This window comes from Chelonoidis abingdonii, chromosome 20 (genome assembly GCF_003597395.2).
Source record: "Chelonoidis abingdonii isolate Lonesome George chromosome 20, CheloAbing_2.0, whole genome shotgun sequence".
In the NCBI taxonomy this organism is placed as follows: domain Eukaryota; kingdom Metazoa; phylum Chordata; order Testudines; family Testudinidae; genus Chelonoidis; species Chelonoidis abingdonii.
In genome coordinates this window covers 20065931-20086394 of record NC_133788.1, presented here as the reverse complement: position 1 = coordinate 20086394, position 20464 = coordinate 20065931, and the positions used below count along the sequence as shown (strand labels likewise).

The following is a 20464-nucleotide window of genomic DNA, read 5'->3' as shown; positions in this document are numbered from 1 at the left end:
ATGGGTTCGGGGTTGTTATAAATGTGTATGGGCAGGGTTTTGTGGCCTGCCTTGTGCAGGAGGTCAGACTAGATGATCATATTGGTCCCTTCTGACCTATGAGTCTATGAGTCTATGAAACAAAAAGTCATTTTGAAGTTTTCTTTCCTTTTATTTTTTAAATATTAAAAAAAAATTAAAAATGTTCCAGGTGGCAATGGGATGTTTCGTTGTGGGTGGAACAAACAGCTCACTGAGTTGTGCTTGTTTCTCTTCCCCCAACTCCCCCAGATAGATAAAACAGAAGACAAGTCCCTGGAGGAGCGCGGCCGGATCCTCATCTCCCTCAAGTACAGCTCCCAGAAGCAAGGCCTCTTGGTCGGCATCATCCGCTGTGCACACCTGGCTGCCATGGATGCCAATGGCTACTCCGACCCCTATGTGAAAACGTAAGTAAGTGATGCGCGACTTGAACGTGGAGGGGGCCTATCTGCTCCAGCGACCAGGTGGAAGGGCGAGGGCTTGCTTCTGGCTTTGTTTGTTGGGGGTGGGATTCTGGCCCCCCTCCCGTGCAGAGCTGGCGTGGGGGAAGGTACCGTTGAACTAACCTGACCATGGGGCTATGTGCTGGGACCAGAAGAAGATGCCCCGTCTCCTGACTCAGCGCGTGCCAGCAAGGCTGGCAGAGTGGAGGGTGGTGGTAGCCACCCCTGGCCTGGCTGGATAGCACACCGGGACTGGGAGTGTCACAAGAGCCAGAGGTGCCCAGCTCCTAATGATTCCTCAATTCTACGGCCAGAAGGAGCCATTACGATCAGCTGGTCAGACCCCCTGCATAGCACAGGCCTGGGAGCCGGCCCAGTGAGGAGGAAACTGCTGGACGTGTGGCCTGGCTGGTGTATCGCAGGCAGGCGAAATCTTGGAACTGGACAAGGTCCTGATTGTCCCTTCCATATCCCGGACCAGGACTTTGGAATAAACTGCTCCCCTCCCCCACCCTCAGCCGGAAAAGGCTTCCCATGTGTTACAAGAACAGGAGTACTTGTGGCACCTTAGAGACTAACACATTTATTTCAGCATGAGCTTTTGTGGGCTACAGCTCACTTTGTTACAGTGAGCCCAGTGTCTGTTGGGTGCTAGTGGGATTTGGGTGACAAGTCTCCTAGGGTCAGATTTTTAAAGGTATTTAGGAGCCTAAATATGCTGACAGGCAGCTGTGGGGTTTTCAGAAGCTCTTGTGAAATCCCAGCTGCCTGGCTACAGCTGCAAGACAATGGGGCTGCAGGGAAATAGCCACTTGAAAGGGCAGAGGCATAACAGCACCTTCTGCAGAAGCAGCTGGGTGGCACCTGCAGCCAGCAACGTCCTCTGGTTCTGGCAAGCCAGAGCTGCCTCGCTATTTGAGTCGTAAAGCTGCAATAACAGATGAGGCGGGGCAGCTGTCCCATAAAGCGGGTGGCCACATGTGATTATAGTCACCAGTGTGGGGACAGTGATAAGCCAATTGCTTCTGACATGATCCAGTGACTTTCCTTGCAACCTAATGTAATGATTTAATTGTGCACAGTTAAGTCATTATGCAAGGCAATCAGGAAACATTATGCAGGGCTGATGCCCGTGTCATGAGACAGGAAGATTTAATCCCTTGAGAGGAGCCTGAATAGCTTACAGGAGACTGTCCCCACCCTGCATGCTCTGCCTTCTGATGCACTCGCACTGATGAGCGCTTGAGTGAGCCAATGGTGCATGTGTGGTCAGATCAAGCACCTTGGCACACGCTCTGGAGGCCTAGAAGGTTAGATCAGGGGACTGGGAGTCAGAATTTCCCAGGTTCTGTTCCTAGCTCTGCCTTTGACTCACCTGTGTGGCCTTGAAAAACGGGGGTGGCTTTGTTCACCTCCTTCAGAGAGGCAGTGTAGGGCGTAGCAGTGTATAGCTCTTGGAGATCCATGGGTCAAAGGTGCTACGGCAGAGAAAAGCGCCATTCGTGCTGCCAGGTTCCTCATCCTGGAGAAGAATAAGCAGGCGTTTGTCTATGCGCCACTTACCTGGCCAAGCACCTACACTACTAGGGCATGTTAACGTAAACCTGCTAGGACTCGTGCTTCCCAAACTACAGCGTGGCCCATTAGCAGAGAAACCAAGCACTGCGTGGGCGAGGGGATCTCGGAACGGGAATGCTGACGTGCTGTGGTGCTAAAGGGGTTAGGGAGGCAGCAGAATCTTCTCAGTGAGGGGAGTGCAGAGTCCGTGCACTGTAAAAGAGCCAGAGGAGCTGCTGGGTGAATGGAGCCTTGAACAAGTGGGAGGATGGTTAGCAAAACAGTGTGCATGGAGTCCCCCATCCCCACTCCCAAACAGCACGTGGTGCCCGGGAAAGGTCCCGGAGGGTCTGGTGATGTGCTCCAATCTGGCTCCCTCATTAATGCCCTGCAGTGGAATAATGAGTCACAGCTTCCCTTTCATTTGTTCTGTCCAATTCCTGGAGCAGCAGGGGTCCTGGGAGTCTGATTCGGAAGCTGTGTGAGACTGTCAACAAAGCTGGAGGTAATTATCTCCAGGGGCAACAGATCCCCCACCCCAGGGGTCTGTCTGGCACTGCTGTTTGGCTGGGAGGCTTCCCATCATCACCCCATGGTGGCTGACAGCTACAAGCAGCTGCAGTGGTCCAGTGGCAGTGGGGGGCGTGTGTGTTTGTGGAGCCCCAGCACTGCGATTTCCTCCCTCTCTTTTGTATCAGAGGCCTCCGGCTGTTGAGAAGGGAGGGGAGAGTTTGGGGGAATAATTGAGATCTTGATTAGGGCCCTAATTAATTCAGCAAACCTGATAGTTTGCATAATACGAGCTCATTTCCCTGTGCCGGGGAAGCCTGGAAAGATTCAGTCCAAAGAATAAATCGGGCCAGTTCTTTCCCTTTCATAGATTTTAAAGCATAGTATGTGCTATGCAGCAGGCTGGTTTTGAGTTGGCGGTGAAAGGGAGACAGCAGCGAATGGAGCCAGACACAATGCAGCAAACTTATCCCCCTGAACATTCTTCGCTCCTGACCAGCAGCCCCCCGGCTGTTCGGCCCTGGGCTCTCCCCTGCACCAGTACCTTTGCCGATGCTCCTCAGTTGTGTCCTGCAGCCACTCCTGGGATCCCTGCCAAACAGCCACGCAGCTCTGCCAAAGCATCTCCCTCCTAATCTCCACCCCATTGCTGTCACAGCCCTGAGCACAAACTTCCCCATGTGTGGCCGGGCGTGGGGGGGCTGTGTGATGTGCAGAAGTATCTGCTAAGGACAAGGCTGCGGCCAGGACACACCCTGTTGTGAATTGGGAGCGAACTGGGTGTGATACTGAAGCCCTGATGTTAGAGTGAATCTTACCTCGGGGTCTGGGCAGGGGTTAGAGGGACTGGGAGCCGGACATGGAGCCTTTTAGCTGCTGGTTCCAAGTAAGAACTCAGCCGTCCCGTCACAGGCAGGTGCCTCCTTTCTGGTTTACGATTTTGGCTCCTGCTCAGTTTCCTGCCTCTTTCCTCCAGGGCCCCAGGCCAGTGACCTGCAGGGCACTCCCCTCAGTGATGTAGGGCTAAGGGAGCAGCTGGTGAGTGTAAGTAATCAGGACAGCACTGGCTAAAGGGCAGCTGGAGGTGACGCGGTGATTTCTTTGCTTGTGACTTGGCATCTGTGAACTGTACACATGGCTGGTCTCTTCTACAGCCTCCGGTTCCTGCTGCTCCTTTGTCCTGTCTGCTCCCAACCTGATCCTCTCATCCACCTCTTCTGTCTTCTCTGTTGCCTTGGACGCCTCCCGTGGCAGGGATGTATTTGTGCAGCACCTAGCACAGGGGAGGCCTCTGTAGAAACAGGCCGAGATTTTTCAAGCATCGGTAGTTTCAGACATCCGGTTCCTGTTAGATCTCAGTGAGCACTGGGCATCCCCAGCCCCTTTGAAAGTCTCACCCATAGCAAACCAAGGAGTCCTGTGTGTTTCAGGCTGTGCTGGGCGTGATGCAAGAAGCCTGCAGCCACTGGGGCGATAGTGTATGCTGAATCCCAGTTCAGGGTGGTTCATGTGCAGGGACAGGTCGGGGATGGCAAGTGGCCTGAGATAATCAGCCAGGCTGAAAAAGCCAAAAACCCTGTATCCCTATGATCTCCCGACCCCTCCCTGCCATGGTTCATGGGCAGGAGGTGCATAGTTCCCCAGTTCAGAATGATCCTCCCCGCCCCCCATCCAGCTCTGTCCCACCACTTAACAAATAATTGGATCCGCTGGCCTGTAAACAGCAGGTAGCTGCTATTGCTGTTCCAGCCCAGGATCTGCTCACGTCAGAAATACAGCACTGCTGAGACGTCAACTTCCTCCTAGCTCGCACTGTGCCTATTGGGTCCTTAATACTATACCTGCCTGTACCCCTCCCCCCACCCCACCCCGAGTCCTTGCCCTTCAGGGGGTGCATGGACACCCAAGAGGGCCAGGGCACTCTGTGCTGCTGAATGTGTTATGTGTTAGAGGTGGTGCTCACCCCAGAATCTATGGCTCAGTCCCAAACTGGGTAATTACATTCTGCCTACCTGCCACCCCTTTCAGGTCAGTTACACAGAGGCTTCCTGTCCTAATCGGAGCTGCACTACTTAGCAGCTGGTGTGTTTCACTCCAGAGGTGGCTGCATTTCAGCCAGTGCATGAAACGATTCCTGTGTATGCCAATGTTGAGGTTTGCAAAATACTATATAAGGCATCAACTCACCAGTTTCCTGAACAGAGAAGCAAGTGGTTGTGATCTGTGGGAGGCACCAGACGTACTTGCACCTCGCTCTTGGGCTGGCCTGTTGGCACATTTCCTTTTTGTCTTGCACCCTGAGAGCCTGTGATCGTTTGTTGGGAAAGAACTGTTATTCAGTAAAGGCGGACCCAGCTTCTTGCCCTGTGAAAGACTGATGTGTAAAGGCTGGAATGCAGCTCCCCTACCCCTGGAGAAATGGTCTGTTTGAACGGAGTCGGAATACACCCACATGCGCTCCCTGACCTCATTGCTATTCCACTCCATGCTTGTAGGGTGACAGAGTGCCTGCAAGAGCCTTTTATGTGAATTCCCCAGTGGTCATTATCCTCCTTGGGGAATAGTTTACAAAAAATAGGGAAACCAAAGGCTCTCCCCCAGGGAAACCACCCCGGTAATGTCTGGAGAAGGTACAAACCATTTGTGCACCATAAACTTAACGTGGCTAAATTACAGAGATGTGAATTGAGATGCTTCTTTCTCTCTTGCTGTGTCAGAGAGCAGGTGCAGCGTTAGCACAGGATCGGCTTTTATTTCCTTCCTGCCAAAGGGATTCTGCAAACCATAATCAAAACGAAAAATAAAAAGGCCCAGGCTGGGGTCTGGGGGACATGCTGGCCATGGAGTGCTGGCCTGGGGTGGATGGCTCTGTGACAGCCACCTCTTGTCCAACACCAGGGACTGAGCGAGGGGCCAGTGCTAAACTCATGAGACGACAACTTGAGCTAAAGAGCCAGGCTAGCACTAGAGCTGTGCAGACCCTATACTAGTTTGTGAACGGTGACTGGGGGTTACATCTGTGTGTGTATGTACAGTAAGCTGGGCAGGCAGGGGCTGTCTCTAGTGTGCTCAGCACAACAGGGCCTCCATCTCTAATCGTGACCTTTAGTGCTACCATCATATTAATAACAGGAGCTGGGTAGTGCTGTGCAACCTAACACTGTAGCTCTCACCATATGTGATCAGCCCCCTCCAATGCATGGTGCTCAGTTGCAATGACATTTTGAGAGACAATTATATGGTAGTAGCAAAACCAATCTCCATAATGGCTCTGTACAGGCACTGATGCAAACTGAGAGCAGCCTAACCACTTTTAATGACATGGGAATACCTCCTGGTTATCTCGCCGTTTGTACTTCAAACACTTGCCTGGCGATCTCTCTCGGTGGGGTTGCATACTGATGGGCCCCCATCAATCCAGTCGCCCTGGTTTATCCCTTAAGGAATGCATTCTGGGGCGGGGTAAGCAGGATGGCTTTCTAACAGCGGCTGATGTTTCCACTCTGAAAGGAGGAGAGACTTATAAAATAGGGGATGATGCTTGTCTGTCTCACATGGAGCTGCATGGGTTAATTATTGCAGGAGAGTTTGGAATCACTAGGTGAGGGTCTCTGGCCTGTGTGATGCCCCATTTGGCCTTAACATCTAAGGCTGAAATTTTTCAAATCTATCTGTTGGAGTTCTGCATCCAATTCTCATAGGAAATTAAGAGGAACTGGGGGACCAAACCCTATAGCTGGTTTGGAAAGTTCAGTCTGTGAATTTATGCTCAGTACCTGGAGATCCCAGCCTCAGGGTGGAAGAAGCTAAAGGAATACAAAGAAAACAGTTGTTTTAGAAATCTGCCACCCTATCACTATGACTATGATATTGGTGGGGGATACCCAACAGCTACGGTCTAACAAAAACAATAGCTTTCTGAGGGTACGTCTACACTACAGGATTATTCTGATTTCACATAAACCAGTTTTGTAAAACAGATTGTATAAAGTCGAATGCACGCAGCCACACAAAGCTTAATAATTCGGTGGTGTGCATCTATGTACTGAAGCTAGCGTCGATTTCTGGAGCGTTGCACTGTGGGTAGCTATCCCATAGCTATCCCATAGTTCCCGCAGTCGCCCCCGCCCATTGGAATTCTGGATTGAGATCCCAATGCACGATGGTGCAAAAACAGTGTCGGCAGGTGATTCTGGGTAAATGTCATCACTCATTCCTTCTCGTGAAAGCAACAGGAGCAGATAATCATTTTGCGCCTTTTTCCCTGGAATTGCCCTGGCAGACGCCCTAGCATGGCAACCATGGAGCCCGGTTTGCCTTTTCAACTGTCACCGTATTGTACCTGGATCTGCTGGACAGAGGCGGTACTGCAGCGCTACACCAGCAGCATTCCATTTGCCTTTGCAAGGTACCAAAGACAGTTACCAGTCGTTCTGTACCGTCTGCTGCGTGTAAATTGGCAATGAGATGATGGTTATCTGTTCCTCTGTACCGTCTGCTGGCTATCATGGTGCCCCTGGCTGAACCTTTCACTGAAGTCTGCAGGGGCGCAAAGACAAAAATGGGAATGACCTCCTGGTCATTCGCTTCTTATGTTGTATCTAAAAATAGTCAGTCCTGCCTAGAAAGGGGCAGTGTATTAGAGGCAACCATGTATCAGAGCGACAAGCCGGCTCCACGTCAGATCCCACAGAAATGATGAGCGCAATGCCATTCTAGGGGGGCCCCTGCACAACCCCACCGTGCTTCCCTCTCCCCAACCTTCTGGGCTACCCATTGCAGGATCCCCATTTGTGTGATGAAGTATCAAAGAATGCAGGAATAAGAACACTTGACTTTTTAGTGAGATTATATGAGGGGGAGAAGCCTCAGCTGCTATGATTCCCAGGCAGGACCTTAAATGGTGGGGGGGGGGAGAGAGCCAGCATCCCCCTGCCCTGCTATGATAGTCAGGCAGTACAGAATCTTTTTTTTTAGGACATGAAGGGGGGGGCTGATGGGGAATTCACCCCCAGTTGCTATGATGAGGACAGTTCCCAGTCTGTTCTGTACTACTGCCGGATATGACGGGGAAGTCATTCTATTTTTTACCAGCACCCCCAGCCGACCCTCACCTGAAGGCCAGCCAGACCACTCACCGGCTTATGATGACGGGGCTACAGTCCTACCGGGCACTGTACCGTCTGCCACCTGGGAAGGGAGGGGAGAGGATGCTGCTGTTCATTGCTCCACGCACCACGTCTACCAGCAGCCTGCATAGACAACCGGTGACACTGGAAAAAAGTCAAAACGATTTTTTTTCCCTTTTCTTTTCACGGGGGGGGGGGGGTAAATTGACGAGATATACCCTGACCACCCTGGACAAAGTGTTGGACCCTACAGGTATGGGAAGCTCAGCCAGATGCAAATGCTTTTTCAAGACTGGCGGGACTGTGGATAGCTGAGTCCTAGTCCCCCTCCTTCCTCCATGAGCGCCATTTATTCTTTGGCTTTCTGTTACCTTTGTCACACAGCACTGGGGGTGCTCTGGACTCTGTTCATGGCCTGGGAGATTTTTTTCACATGCTTTTGGCATTCGTCTTCTGTAACGAGCTTGATCGAACAGATTTTGTCTCCCAACAGCAATCAATCCGTATCTCCCGTATGGTCCATGCTGGAGCTCTTTTTGGATTTGGGACTGCATCGCCACCCGTGCTGATCAGAGCTCCATGCTAGGCAAACAGGAAATGCAATTCAAAAGTTCGCGGGGCTTTTCCTGTCTACCTGGCCAGGGCATCCGAGTTCAGATTGCTGTCCAGAGCGGTCACAGTGGTGCACTTTGGGATACCGCCCAGAGGCCAATACCGTCGATTTGCGGCCACACTAACCCCAATCCGATATGGTAATACTGATTTTAGCACTACTCCTCTCGTCGGGGAGGAGTACAGAAACCGGTTTAAAGAGCCCTTTATATCGATATAAAGGGCCTCGTTGTATGGATGGGTGTAGCGTTAAATCGGTTTAACGCAGGTAAGATTGGTATAAATGCGTAGTGTAGACCAGGCCTGAGGCTCTTCATCTCAGATAGCAGATGGCGCCCCTGTTCACCAGGGCATGAATACTCTCGCAGGACAAGGAAGAATTTACAGCCTATCAGCCAGAGAGAAGCTGTCGTTCTATCTTTGCTGATGACGTGTTGTGTGGGCTTGAGATGGACAATAACACCAATGAGTCTCCTTGACTACCTTCCTGTGGCATTGGTCGGCCTTGGCAGCTTTCATTCTGTGCATGGTTCTGAGTGCTCTTGTGTCTACCTGGAGACAATAGAAAGGGGAACGCTGTGCATAGATCAAGTGCTGCTTGGACAAAGATAATTGTTTCCAAGAGTGATGGGAAAACAGATGGAAAAGCAGGTATGAAGTGAGTGTTACATCCTAAGAGCAGGGGGGAGGAGGGTTTGTCAGATCGCATGAGAGACCTTGGACTGTGAGGCAGGAGAGTTTATAAGTTTCATCTTTACACTCTGTAGATAGCCATTCGCCTGGACAAGCACCGAGAGTCACATGGGAATTCCCAGACTGGATCAGACCAGTGGGCCATCTATCCCAGCACCAACAGAGGTCAGCACCAGCTGCTTCAGAAGAGGATGAAAGACACCCTGCAGTTCTGGGATAACCAGGCTACAAGGAGTTTCTTCCTAGCCCTATTAGTGTTTGGATTTCCATTTCTCCACCATTTGTTGCTCTTACTCCTGGTGACAATTCCAAAACCAGTGTTCACAAAGGTGAATCACAAATGGATCCCTGTCTGCAGAAAATCCTTGGCAAACAAATGACAGCAAATGCAGAAATCAGGAAGGTTCAAAAGCTGTTATGAGCAGACATAAAGGTGAAATTCACCGGGCTATTTATTTGCATCCCAATCTACTCACCCTGTAAGATTTGTTCCCACACAAGGGTCTGGATGATGTTTCTCCCAATAAATATTTTTTTCCCTTGGAGAATGTAATGACGGAATAGCCAAAGGGTCATTTGTATGTGGGGTTCATTTACACTGGTGCCAGCCCACAATCATCGTTGATGGGCATCCCAGTCTTATCTCCTTCTCCCACCAACAGTGGAAAAGGTGAGATGGAGATAGCTCAACATGGCCAACTTAGGGAAATGTTCCACACGGTCTTTACCGTACAAAAAGCCTCGTAGCCTGGCTGATATGTGTGAAATCAGCGTGGAGAATCCTGCTCCACTTCCCAGTGTCAATGGGACACCACCACTGTCACAAACTGCACTAATCAGCCCCTGTTGCACAGTCTCCTCTGAAGCCAAGGGCTGAATGAGCTAAGGGAGACTGAGCTCTCCCTTCTGTCAGCCTTACAGGGAGCCCTCTAGATGGGCCTTGGGGAGTGTTGGCAGGGCAGGATTGTGAGAGGCTCCCACTGCCTCTGGCTACAGCTACACTATGAGACTACGTTGGTGTAGCTACAGCACTCAAGGGTGTACATTTAGTGAGTGATGTAGCTATGTTGATCTAGATTATAAGTGTAGGCTTCTGTCCTGTGACTCAGTAAAATACTTTGGTTGCCAGGTCTGTCAGTCACTAAACTCACAGCACAGCAATTAATGCTAATATGTTCTGGATGGGCTTTTTGTTTAAATGCAAAAGACAGAGGGGTTTGGAGAAGGAGACAAAGAAGTAAATGTTGGCAGAGTTGTTGCGATGTGACTGCACTTTGTTTTACCAGCACAGTTCCAGTGCCAGGAGTAAAGAGAACACGTTCTCCGTCTGTGTCCTAGCCAGTGTTCCCGTTATTCATGGCTTGGCTTAGCAGCAAACAGCCCTCAGTGTTGTATTGTTGTTCTTATGCAGTAGGAACATAGACATGCTCATCTAGTCTAGCCCAGGGGAGGTGGGTGGATGACGAGGGGTGAAATCAGTAAAGAATTCTGTGGCACCTTATAGACTAACAGACGTTTTGGAGCATGAGCTTTCGTGGGTGAATACCCACTTCGTCAGATGCATGTATGGAAATTTCCAGGGCAGGTATATTATATGCTAGCAAGATAGACGAGATAATGAGGTTAGTTCAATCAGGGAGGATGAGGCCCTGTTCTAGTGAAAAGCAGAGTCCTTTATAGACAACTGAATGCGAGCCTTTGTGTTGTGCTTCCGTTCTACCACGACAGTGATAGATGCATTAGAAATGCTCCGATAGACAGATGGGGTCAGCTGCTCAGCAGTGCTCAGCACCCAGCCGTTCCATTTGACATTCCTGTAGCTTTTTTAAAGAATCCACACCCAGCATGCATCCCGTGTCTGAGCTCTTCTGCAAATCTGGCTGCTTATTCTAGTGCCTAAATGGAGCTGAAAATCTCGCCTCTGTGTCCACGCGGGCACTTCTTCCCTCAGTTCTTTCCCACTCACTTTGCGAATTCCATGGTGACTAGAGAACCCTGTCCAAACTACCTGTGGTTGTTTCCTGCTCTGTTTAACATCACTTGAAGAAACAAATGCACTTTCTGCCTTTCTCTGCTTTCTTAACTGTCACATACATTCTCAAGCTCCTGTATTTTTCTAGGTTTTGCATTGTTTATCCCACTAGCTCAGCGTTGCCTGGCTCCTTTCTTTCTATCATAGCAAAAAGCAGGACAGCTGCTACCTTGTCACTTCTAGGGGTATGGCTACACTTGGAGGTGTGTAGCACTGGGGTTACAGCTGGTTTCGTACAGCTGTTAGGGACAGCGCTGTAGTGTGGCCACACTAACAGCTACCAGCTCTGCGTGTGGCCACATTTGCAGCATTTGCAGTGCTGTTGGGATGGTGCATTGTGGGCAGCTACCCAGGCGTTCAAGTGGCTGCAACGTGCTTTTCAAAAGAGGGAGGTGAGGGGGAGCGTGGGGAGAGAGAGAGAGTGGATTTTGGAGCTGTCAGCTCCTGGCTTGCAAGTTCTAAGGACTGAACGTACACATCACCACATGCATCATTTTAAAAGTTTCAAGCCCTTCCCCACCCCTCTTAGTCACTAAATGCAAATTATGCACGCGAGCTCCACCACGGACTCCCCCCTCCCCTCCCTACTCAAGCAAACAGCTGTGAACATCCAAAGCAATTCCCCTGCCTCTTCTCGAGCAAACAGGAGCTGTGTTTGTTTTTTAGATAAGCAGCTCCGGGGAGCCTGGTCTTCCGGTTTGTTGTGAACTGGCATTCTGGGATTCCTCCTAATACCCTGGAGGCCAATAACAGCGCTTTCGGTGGCCACACCTGCAGAGCAGCACTGCATCACCAGCGCTGCAATCGTTATACCCCAAGCAAACCAGGTGTACAGCCAGCGCTGCAGCCAGGGAGTTGCAGCGCTGGATGTGCCTTGCAGGTGTGGACAGTTACTAAGTTGCAGCGCTGTAAAACCACCACCAGCGCTGCAACTCTCCAGTGTAGCCATGGCTTAGGTCTTGCAGACAAGACTCGCCCCAGAACGATGCGTGTGCCTGTGCTAACCTGGCAGACTGTGCTTTTACCCTCTAGAACCTTTTCAACCTGCAGTATGTGGGCCCCAATTCAGAGGCATGGCTGCTAGGGCTGAACAAAATGTAATCTGAGTTCAGTCTGGCCAGCCTGTTTGGAAACTCCACCCCCACATAGTTGAAATTAACTGATCTCATTAAGATATGCAAATGAGGACATCATGGTAGCAGACTGCATTTCTTTACAAGCATGTTATTCCCCAGTGATTATTTTACAGCGCATCAAAATAATGTACATGTAAACCTGCCTTGTGTAATTTAATCCTCTGTTTCTTGCTCTTTTTAACCTTCACATTTAATGGATGCTAATTTATTTAAAAGGGGGAGAGGGGAAAACAAAGTTCACCAGATTCCCTGGGCTTGGGATTTTTATTACAAATGGGAGTTTCTAAGTGCCTACATGATTTAGAAGCCCAAGTGCCAATGAAAATCCATGGGGATTTGTGCTCCTAATCCCCTGTAGCAGAATGAGAAGTGTTATTAAAGTTATGCCAATATCCGAACACACGCTTCTCTCCTTCTCCCCTAGTGGCTAATGCAGAAGATGCTGATCAGATGTGTGCATGGTGGATGAGTTTGCAGTCCCAGTCTATGGCCTTGTCTACACTGGAGTTTCTCAGGGTTTTATTGCTCTAGCACCTAGGAAACTTAGTTATGGACCAGGACCCCATTATGCTAGGGGCTGGACAAACCGGACAACGAGGCAGTCTCTGCCCCAGACAGCTTTCATTCTAACTATACCTGTACTATCGAAACCCCGTGTGTAGAGAATTTGCAGTGGTGACTGTGCTAGAATCAAGGGTCAGTTGCCATGGTACTAACTGTGGTTTAGGAAGGTTTTTCCTGTAATGGGGGCAAATTCCCAGTGTAGGCAAGGCCTGTCTAATCCAGGCGCATGTGAGTCCAGCTGGCGCTTAGCTACAGACACAGCAGTTCATTATGTCTCCAAATAGAGCTGTTCCTCTCCAAGGCAGGCAGATGAGGATGGGACGCCCACTAACTATCCGGAACTCTTCCTGCAGCACGATCCCATTAGCCCATTAAATGGCTTTACTCTCCAGGCCAGCTGTGTTCAGGTCTGACAGTCTAGATGAAGCCATTACGTGCTGTTCCCTCTTTTCTTCTCGAGTGTGATTAATGCTGTACTTTAGCAAGGTGGGGTGGCTGTCTTCAAATAAGCAGAGCTTCGAGTGTTGCTAATAAATGGGGTTGAGCAGGCTGTACCATGTCTGTTGCCTGCTTTATGCAATACTTCCTGCCCTGGTACCTTGGTGTGGCCAGGACTCTCTGTTGTTGTTTTTCTGTATTTTGATAGTGTGTTTAGGCCTCTGTGAGGTGGGGGACCACATGGTGCCAGGCGCTGTACAAACACAGACTAGATGACAGTTCTAGCAAGACAAGACTTGCGTGTCCTGTGAGAGATGTAGACAAGCAACAAAATAAACAACCTGCCAACATTTTTCTTCTAGGTTAGTTTCCCCCATGGAGAGTGTGTGTGAGAATTAGCCAGTCCAATAGCAGGGTTGGCTGGCAGTGATTAGTGCTGGCTATTAGGTTAGTAAAAAGCAATATACAGCCATTCCCCAGTACTTGGCAGGCTCGCTCCAGAAAAGTGCTGCAAGTTAGGCCAAGCCTGTGGAAGCTTTCTAAGCACAAGTGTGCACAGTGCTTTACCAGGCAAGATGTAGACTTTTCCTTCCCACCCCATCCCAGATGTCAGTGCTGCATGCGGAGGTGGGAGCTGTTGTTATTATTTCTGCTGTAAGTGCAGACAAGCCCTGAGACCTGTCCCATTTCAGCAACAACAGGACCATTGGCAGGACAGTGTCAAGGAAGTTAGTGTTTTACGCTTTAATACAGTACAAAGTATTAAATAAATGTCTGCATTACTCCCTTTATTTCTGTATCAATGAAATGGCAGTTCAGCCTGTCCAATGCTTTCAGATATTTGAGCGTGGGATAAACAGGTTTCCCACACTATTTGGATAAACAGGGATGTACCGTAAATCCACTAGATAGCCACTATCAAACCTCTTATCTCAGAGACAGGGACCACACCTCCATGGCACATTCTGTGGCTACTCTTTCTCATGGTTTGCAGTTCCCCACTGACAGAGACCTGTGGGCATCAACCTTCAGTTGCCACAGGGAGATCTCAGTAAAGATTTCAAACCTACCTTGTTGGTGGGGGCCACCCCATCCCTCAGGTGGTAGGGCTCACAGGGAATGAGGGGGTATTCAGATGCCTATTGCTCCCTGTACCACTTCAGTGGGGCACAAGAATGAACACAGGGCCACCAAGAGGCTCTAGAATGGCTCCTAGCTTTCTGCCTCATCCCTTCTCCCTGTTCCTCTTCTTTCTTCCCTCTGTTTAGTGCCCTCCACCGACTGTAAGTGTAGCTCTAATCCCTCCTTTCCCCCCCAGACCGTGTGCTCCTGACATTCAGAGTTGGCTCTGTTTCAGGAGGCAGCTGCTGCTGGACCAGTCAGCCCAGCTGCCTATTGGCAGACTATGAAGTGGCCTCCAGGTCAAACATTTGGGCCAGGGTGGATCTTACCACAGTGGGTTGCCCATCCCTGATGCAAATCTTGTGGCAAAGGAGCCCAGTTCTAGTGCACAAGCTGTTCAAACCATGTCTCACCCCCAGCCCTTTACTGCACCATTAGCCATCAAACCTATAGTCCCAAACTGGTTTCAGAGGCGATGTGCTGAATAGGTTACCCTCTCCTCTTTTCACCCTGGATCTGATCAGACATTTCTTCCCAGTGCTCTGTTGCAGCTAAGCTTGATAACATATTGAAGCAGAGTGAGCAGGGCTTCAATTGCCAGCTCTTTGCTGGAGATTTTGCCGCACTGTAACACGCCGCATGCTCTTTGCAGGAACACACAAGTGCTTTGCTTGCTGATAGATGCCATCTGAATAGGAATCTTTTCCCATTCCAGAGATGTTGCTGTCTGGCTCCTGGCACTGATCCCGCCAGCCTCAGACTGGGTGTTTTGATGTTGAATGAAAGTGATCGTGCCATGAACTAGCATGAATGAAAAAAATCTTTTTTATTTGATTCCCTTAGCATGACTGCAGTTTATTGGAGGGTTGGGCGGATGGGGAGAAAACACTCACCAGCTGTGAAGAGCAGAAAGTGAATGCAGTCTCCTCCAAACTCAGAGCCATTCCTCCAGGCATACCAGTGGAAGGACCAACTAGTGACCCACTGCATTAGCTGCCTTCGGTAGGATATTTATTCAGTTTGGTTTATAAGGTGACTGGTTTTCAAGCACAGCAGCAGCAGCATTCCTGGTGACACTCCTTGTCCTAAAAACACCAGTCCCTCTCCTTCTGAGACCTCAACAGAATGCCCCCAACATTCTCTCTTGAGCCCCCGGCACAGTGATATAATTGGGCCCCCAAGGACTGGGCAGCAGCAAGAGCTGAACAAAGGGGGAAAGTTTCCACTATCAGACCAGTGGATACAGTGTAGAGCATGTGCGTGCATGCATCCATCCAGGCACCCCTGCCAAAAGCTGTGCCATCAGTGGAGTCGTATTCAGGGACTATTGGGAGCTCTAGGAGGGGGTTAGTAGGCAGAGGCCTTTGGAGCAGACCTGGCAAACCTTCTGCAAAGAGTAATTAGGGGCCTAATCAGTTTTTGCTTCTAAGTGATTTTCCCATGTTGGAAGTGTGTGAGAGCAGGTTGTGGTCCCCTGATGAGTAAGGGCTGTGGCGGCTCTCAGGGGCCTGCAAGGGGCTCCCAGCGCCATAACCAACCAGGACATCAGGGATCTGCAAAACGAATACACTGCCAAGATGATACTATGTGGGCTCTGAGAGCCAGTAGGCTTGTCGGGAGCAGAAGCTTTTCAGATGCAGGGTGGTTTGTTTGTTTTTTCTCCGAGAGAGCGTAATAAAATCAGTGAGAGTTTTTAGTTTCAAGAGTTATGATTCTTCAGGACCAGACTTCTGGAAGGGTGAAGTGCTGGGTGTAGCCAGAGGAGTGCACATATAAAATGGCACCTCCAAACTGAGCAGATCTACGCCTTGTGGGGCTGAATCTAGACCTGGCTCCAACAGGCTGCTGTGGAAATGTCTAGGAACATGGGAATTGCCAGACAGCGTCAGATCCAAGGCCCAGCTAATCCAGTTTCCTATCGCTGCCAGTGGCCAACACCAGATGCTTAAGAAGAAGGTATAAGAACACTGCAGTGGGCACATGGGGAAATCTGCCCTCATTTAAATCCATTCCCTCATAGTTAGAAATTGGCTTTTGCCTTGAGGCATGGGGTTTTATATCTGAACATAGCAAAGGAGGCCAGAAAGAAATCTCCTAGGGCAGGGGCAATGTGCATCCCAGGGGGGTGTGCAGGGATAGAAGGGGCATGCCTGGAGCACTGAGCACTACAGCGATTTTGTACAGGCACCCCAAGAGGGTGGAGGCTGCTCTTATGCTTTGGGTCTAGAAGTTAAGCACATACTTCAGTGCTTTGCTGAACTGGGGTTCAGCTGGAGTGCACCTGGTTTCAGGAGAAGAGTGCTGCTCTATTCAGGCTGGCATGTAAAATGGAGATTTGAAGCTGTTTTGCTGTGTGGATCATGTCTTTGTACTACTGCATGTGGGCTGTGCGTTCACCTAACTTGGTGCTTACTTGGAACACCTGCTAGTTTCTTCCCCACCCAAGTATCCTGTTCCCTTAGCATGTGCTCATGGTCAGGAGTAAACAACAATTCAAATGGCAATTACACAGCTAAGAAGAACTAAGGCAAACGTATTCTTTCTTTTGAAGTCAATCGCTCTTAACAGCAGCCTGGAAACCTCCAGCTAATTTATTAGCTGGAAGGTTGAGTGTGGGTTGTTTTTTTTTAAGACAGTCTATTCTGTGAAAGGCCTTGTAGTGCAGGTGTGTTTTGTACCAGTCCTGTGACAGTTCTGATTTTTTTTTTTCTTGTTGCTGCTTCAGCTTTTGCTAGTTTCTCTGCTGTGCTTGTCCTGCCAGCCTCAATTTTAAATCCATTTGTATGAGAGAGAAACACCCAGAACTCGACATTTGAGGCTCTGTGGCAGTGAAATGGCTGTTGTGCTCATAGTAGATTAGTTATTAATAAGTCAGGTGTATTGACACTGACTGAGCAATGACTGAGACCATTGGATTCAATCTTGTAATATGGTTTTATCCCACAAAGGAAGTTTGCTGTGTTCCATAAGGTGGTCTTGTTCTATTAAAATCCCTTCTCAGAATGCTGTTTGTTAATTTCCTTGGTTTCGGTTTCTTTTTCTTTTTTTTCTATTAACTTTTTATTCATTTTTATTATATAGACAAAGACAAACAAACTATACATCAACTTCTCATAACATATAAACTACTTATATTGGAGCATCTTTTCTAGCCCTTTCCCCATACGAGTTGAGCTGAGGGGTTCCTAAAAAGGCTGCTCAGTTGTGACCGCTGCCGCCGAAAATCCCCCCATCCCAGTTCAGGGGCATATGACGACCATCTTGTGGTCACCGCCTGCATATGTGTCCGTGAGTAGGGACTCCTGGTGATCACTTCACCTCACCCATCTCCGCAGGACTTTTATGCGTAGAGGTGGGGAAAAAAGTCTTCCTGCGAGAGAAGCCTGCGCATGAGTAGTTTAATATGGGGAAGCTGTTGCACATCACCAGCCATACAAATCTTGGCGGAAATGACGTCTGTGTCTGGTGACAAGGAGGTCCAAGAAGACCGGGGGGGGGGGGGGGGGCGGTTCTTTTCTGTGATAGCCTTCATCCATCTTTGCAGCTGTTGAGAGGTGATTCTGTTTCATCCGCCTGCTCTGCCGTTGCAGTCTTATACTGGGTTGTGTTGTGTTGGGCTGCACTTTGTCTAATACCTCGCCTTTGACCATATCACCATGGGTTACACCACTAGGAGTACAGGACTCCTGATGGCATCGCACTTAGGGTCTTAAGTATAAATAGGCAAGCTTCTCCACCATGTCAAGGTGGCCGCCCAAGGAGAAGGCTATCCCACCATACCTGACAGGATAACCACATCCAGAGGGATCACTCCCAATGTGGGCAAAAAACAAAAATGTTGCTTGCAACTTGGAATGTCCGTACCCTACTAGATGACTCAAAAAGTGAAAGACTTGAACACAGAACAGCAGTTGTCACCTGAGAACTCTCGAGGTACAACATCAACATCACTGCTCTCAGCAAGACAAGACGTGCAGATGAAGGCCACTTGAGGGAAGAGGGTGGTGGTTACACTTTCTTCTGGAGCTACACCTCTCGTGGAAGTGGGTTTTTTAGAGCACTGGGAGAGCTCAGCGCTGTGCCACGACCACACAAGCCACGGCAGCGCTTTAACATTTCCAGTCTAGACTAGCCCTAAGACAATTAAGACGTGTTGACTCAGCATTTATTTCAGCACTTTCTGGAGAGGAGGTAGGGTGGGTGTATTGTGTGTATGCACGCACAACTCTCTCCCAACCCCTGCAAAGGACTTTCGGATGTTTAGTGCATCAAGTCTGCATCTCACTCCCTTCTGAGTGTGATCCCACCCCGGTAACAATGTGTCATTTCTTCATCAAAGGGAGATCAGTGCGCTCCCTGCTCCCTACTTAATTAGTGTCTCACTGGCAAACTGTCTTGTTTTCCCTTGTAATAGCTATGCCATTCGCATGGTGGCTCTCCTTGCCAAACCCTTTCCAGCTGTGACAACTATAAGCAATTAAAGGAGAACATGTAGAGCAGAGATGCCAATTTCATAAGTCAGTGGCATGTGATTTATGTAGCTTCCTCATTCCTCAGGGCAGATTCCAGCGGGACAGAGTAGATTTATTTCCGTGACCTTTTACCTTCCAAATTGATAAATACTCTGGGCTGCAGGATTTTTGTTCCTCTGAAAATGTACTTTGATACAGGATACCTGAAATGGTCTTTGGGCTAACTTTTCACCTAGATATATTAGCAGGAGTGTTGTAAGCAAGAATGAGGAGTTATTCTTCCACTTTACTCCGTGAGGATAAGACCTCACCTCATTGTTTCCAGTTCTGGGTACATTTCAGGAGAAATGTAGACAAATTGGTGAAAGTCCAGAGAAGAGCAACAAAAATGATTAAAGATCTAGAAAACATGACCTATGAAGAAAGATTAAAAAACATTTGGTTTGTTTAATCTGGGGAAGAGAAGACTAAGGGGGGACATAACAGTTTTCAAGTACATACAAGGTCGTTACAAAGAGGAGGGTGACAAATTGTTCTCGTTAGCCTCTGAGAAGAGGACAAGAAGCAATGGGCTTAAATTGCAGCAAGGGATCTTCAAGTTGGACAACAGGAAAAACCTTCTAACTGTCAGGGTGGTTAAACACTGGAATAAATTGCCTAGGGAGGTTGTGGAATCTCCATCACTGGAGATTAAGAACAGGTTAGACAATCACCTGTCAGGAATGGTCTAGTTATTACATAGTCCTGCCTGGAGTGCAGGGGACTGGACTAGATGATCTACTGAGGTAAATTCCAGTCCTACATTTTGATGTAGACGAGCTCTTACTGCTAAATAACGTGCTTTTCTGAAAATCCCCTCTCAGCGCTGTTTCTTAGGCCTGATCTGCACCTAAAAAAAGTTTTGCCAGCATAGCAGTGTCAGCTGGGCGTGTGAAAAAATCACTTCCCTAGGTGACATAACTATGCTAGCAAAACCCCCAGTGCAGACTGTTATATATTCTTGTGCCAGAATATTTTATTTCATTCAGGGAACTGGTATAAGCTGTACCAGCACAATAACTCTTTTAGCTGATATTAGCTCTCTTTCCACTAGGAGAACTGGCTGGTATAGCTGTTTCAGTATAGCTATACTGTAACCCCTTTCTTGTGTAGACCAGGCTTGAGACAGTGATATTCCAAGGAGCTTCCCAAACCATAATACTATCGTATGAAGACTCAGATCCGGAGTTTCTAGCATCCGGAGAAGCAGAGAGCTTCCCGCATAGTAAATGGAGCAGAGGAAATATGTGCATGGCATAGAGCAACCCAATATTAAAATATTGTCTGAGTGCCATGCAATATTTGTGTGCTGCTGCTTTCCCCTTTGGAATAGGAGTCAGGCTATAAATACAGCTGATGGGGAAAACAGCCCTCAGCTTTGGTAGCCTTTCTAGTAAATCATGGGGGAAGTGGCAGCCCAGTTTGGGTTCTATTTCAGTTTTAAATCTGTATCTTTCTCAATGTGATTTGACCTCCCCTTTCAAGTACAACTTGATTAGTGCCTGACTGATCTATTGCCCAGCTGGGGCTTCTCAGATTGTATGTTGTCTCTTATCAACTGTGCACAGGTTGTATAGGTGCAGGGACTGGGGACCACTGATAACTTTTGATTCCACCGTGGAGTTCGGTCACTGAATTTCCACCGACAAGTGCTGGGATAGCCATGCATGCTGTGCTGGTTAGTGCCCATGTGCTG

At 48.9% G+C, this 20464-nt stretch overlaps 1 protein-coding gene across 1 annotated transcript in view; it reads left to right on the top strand.

The window, feature by feature from the left end:
• DOC2B (double C2 domain beta) overlaps positions 1–20464 on the top strand; it is a 137787-nt gene that overhangs the window by 107770 nt on the left and 9553 nt on the right. Inside the window, 1 exon segment of the mRNA XM_032793091.1 lies at positions 271–428. Within this exon segment, the coding sequence (XP_032648982.1) occupies positions 271–428 (158 nt within the window).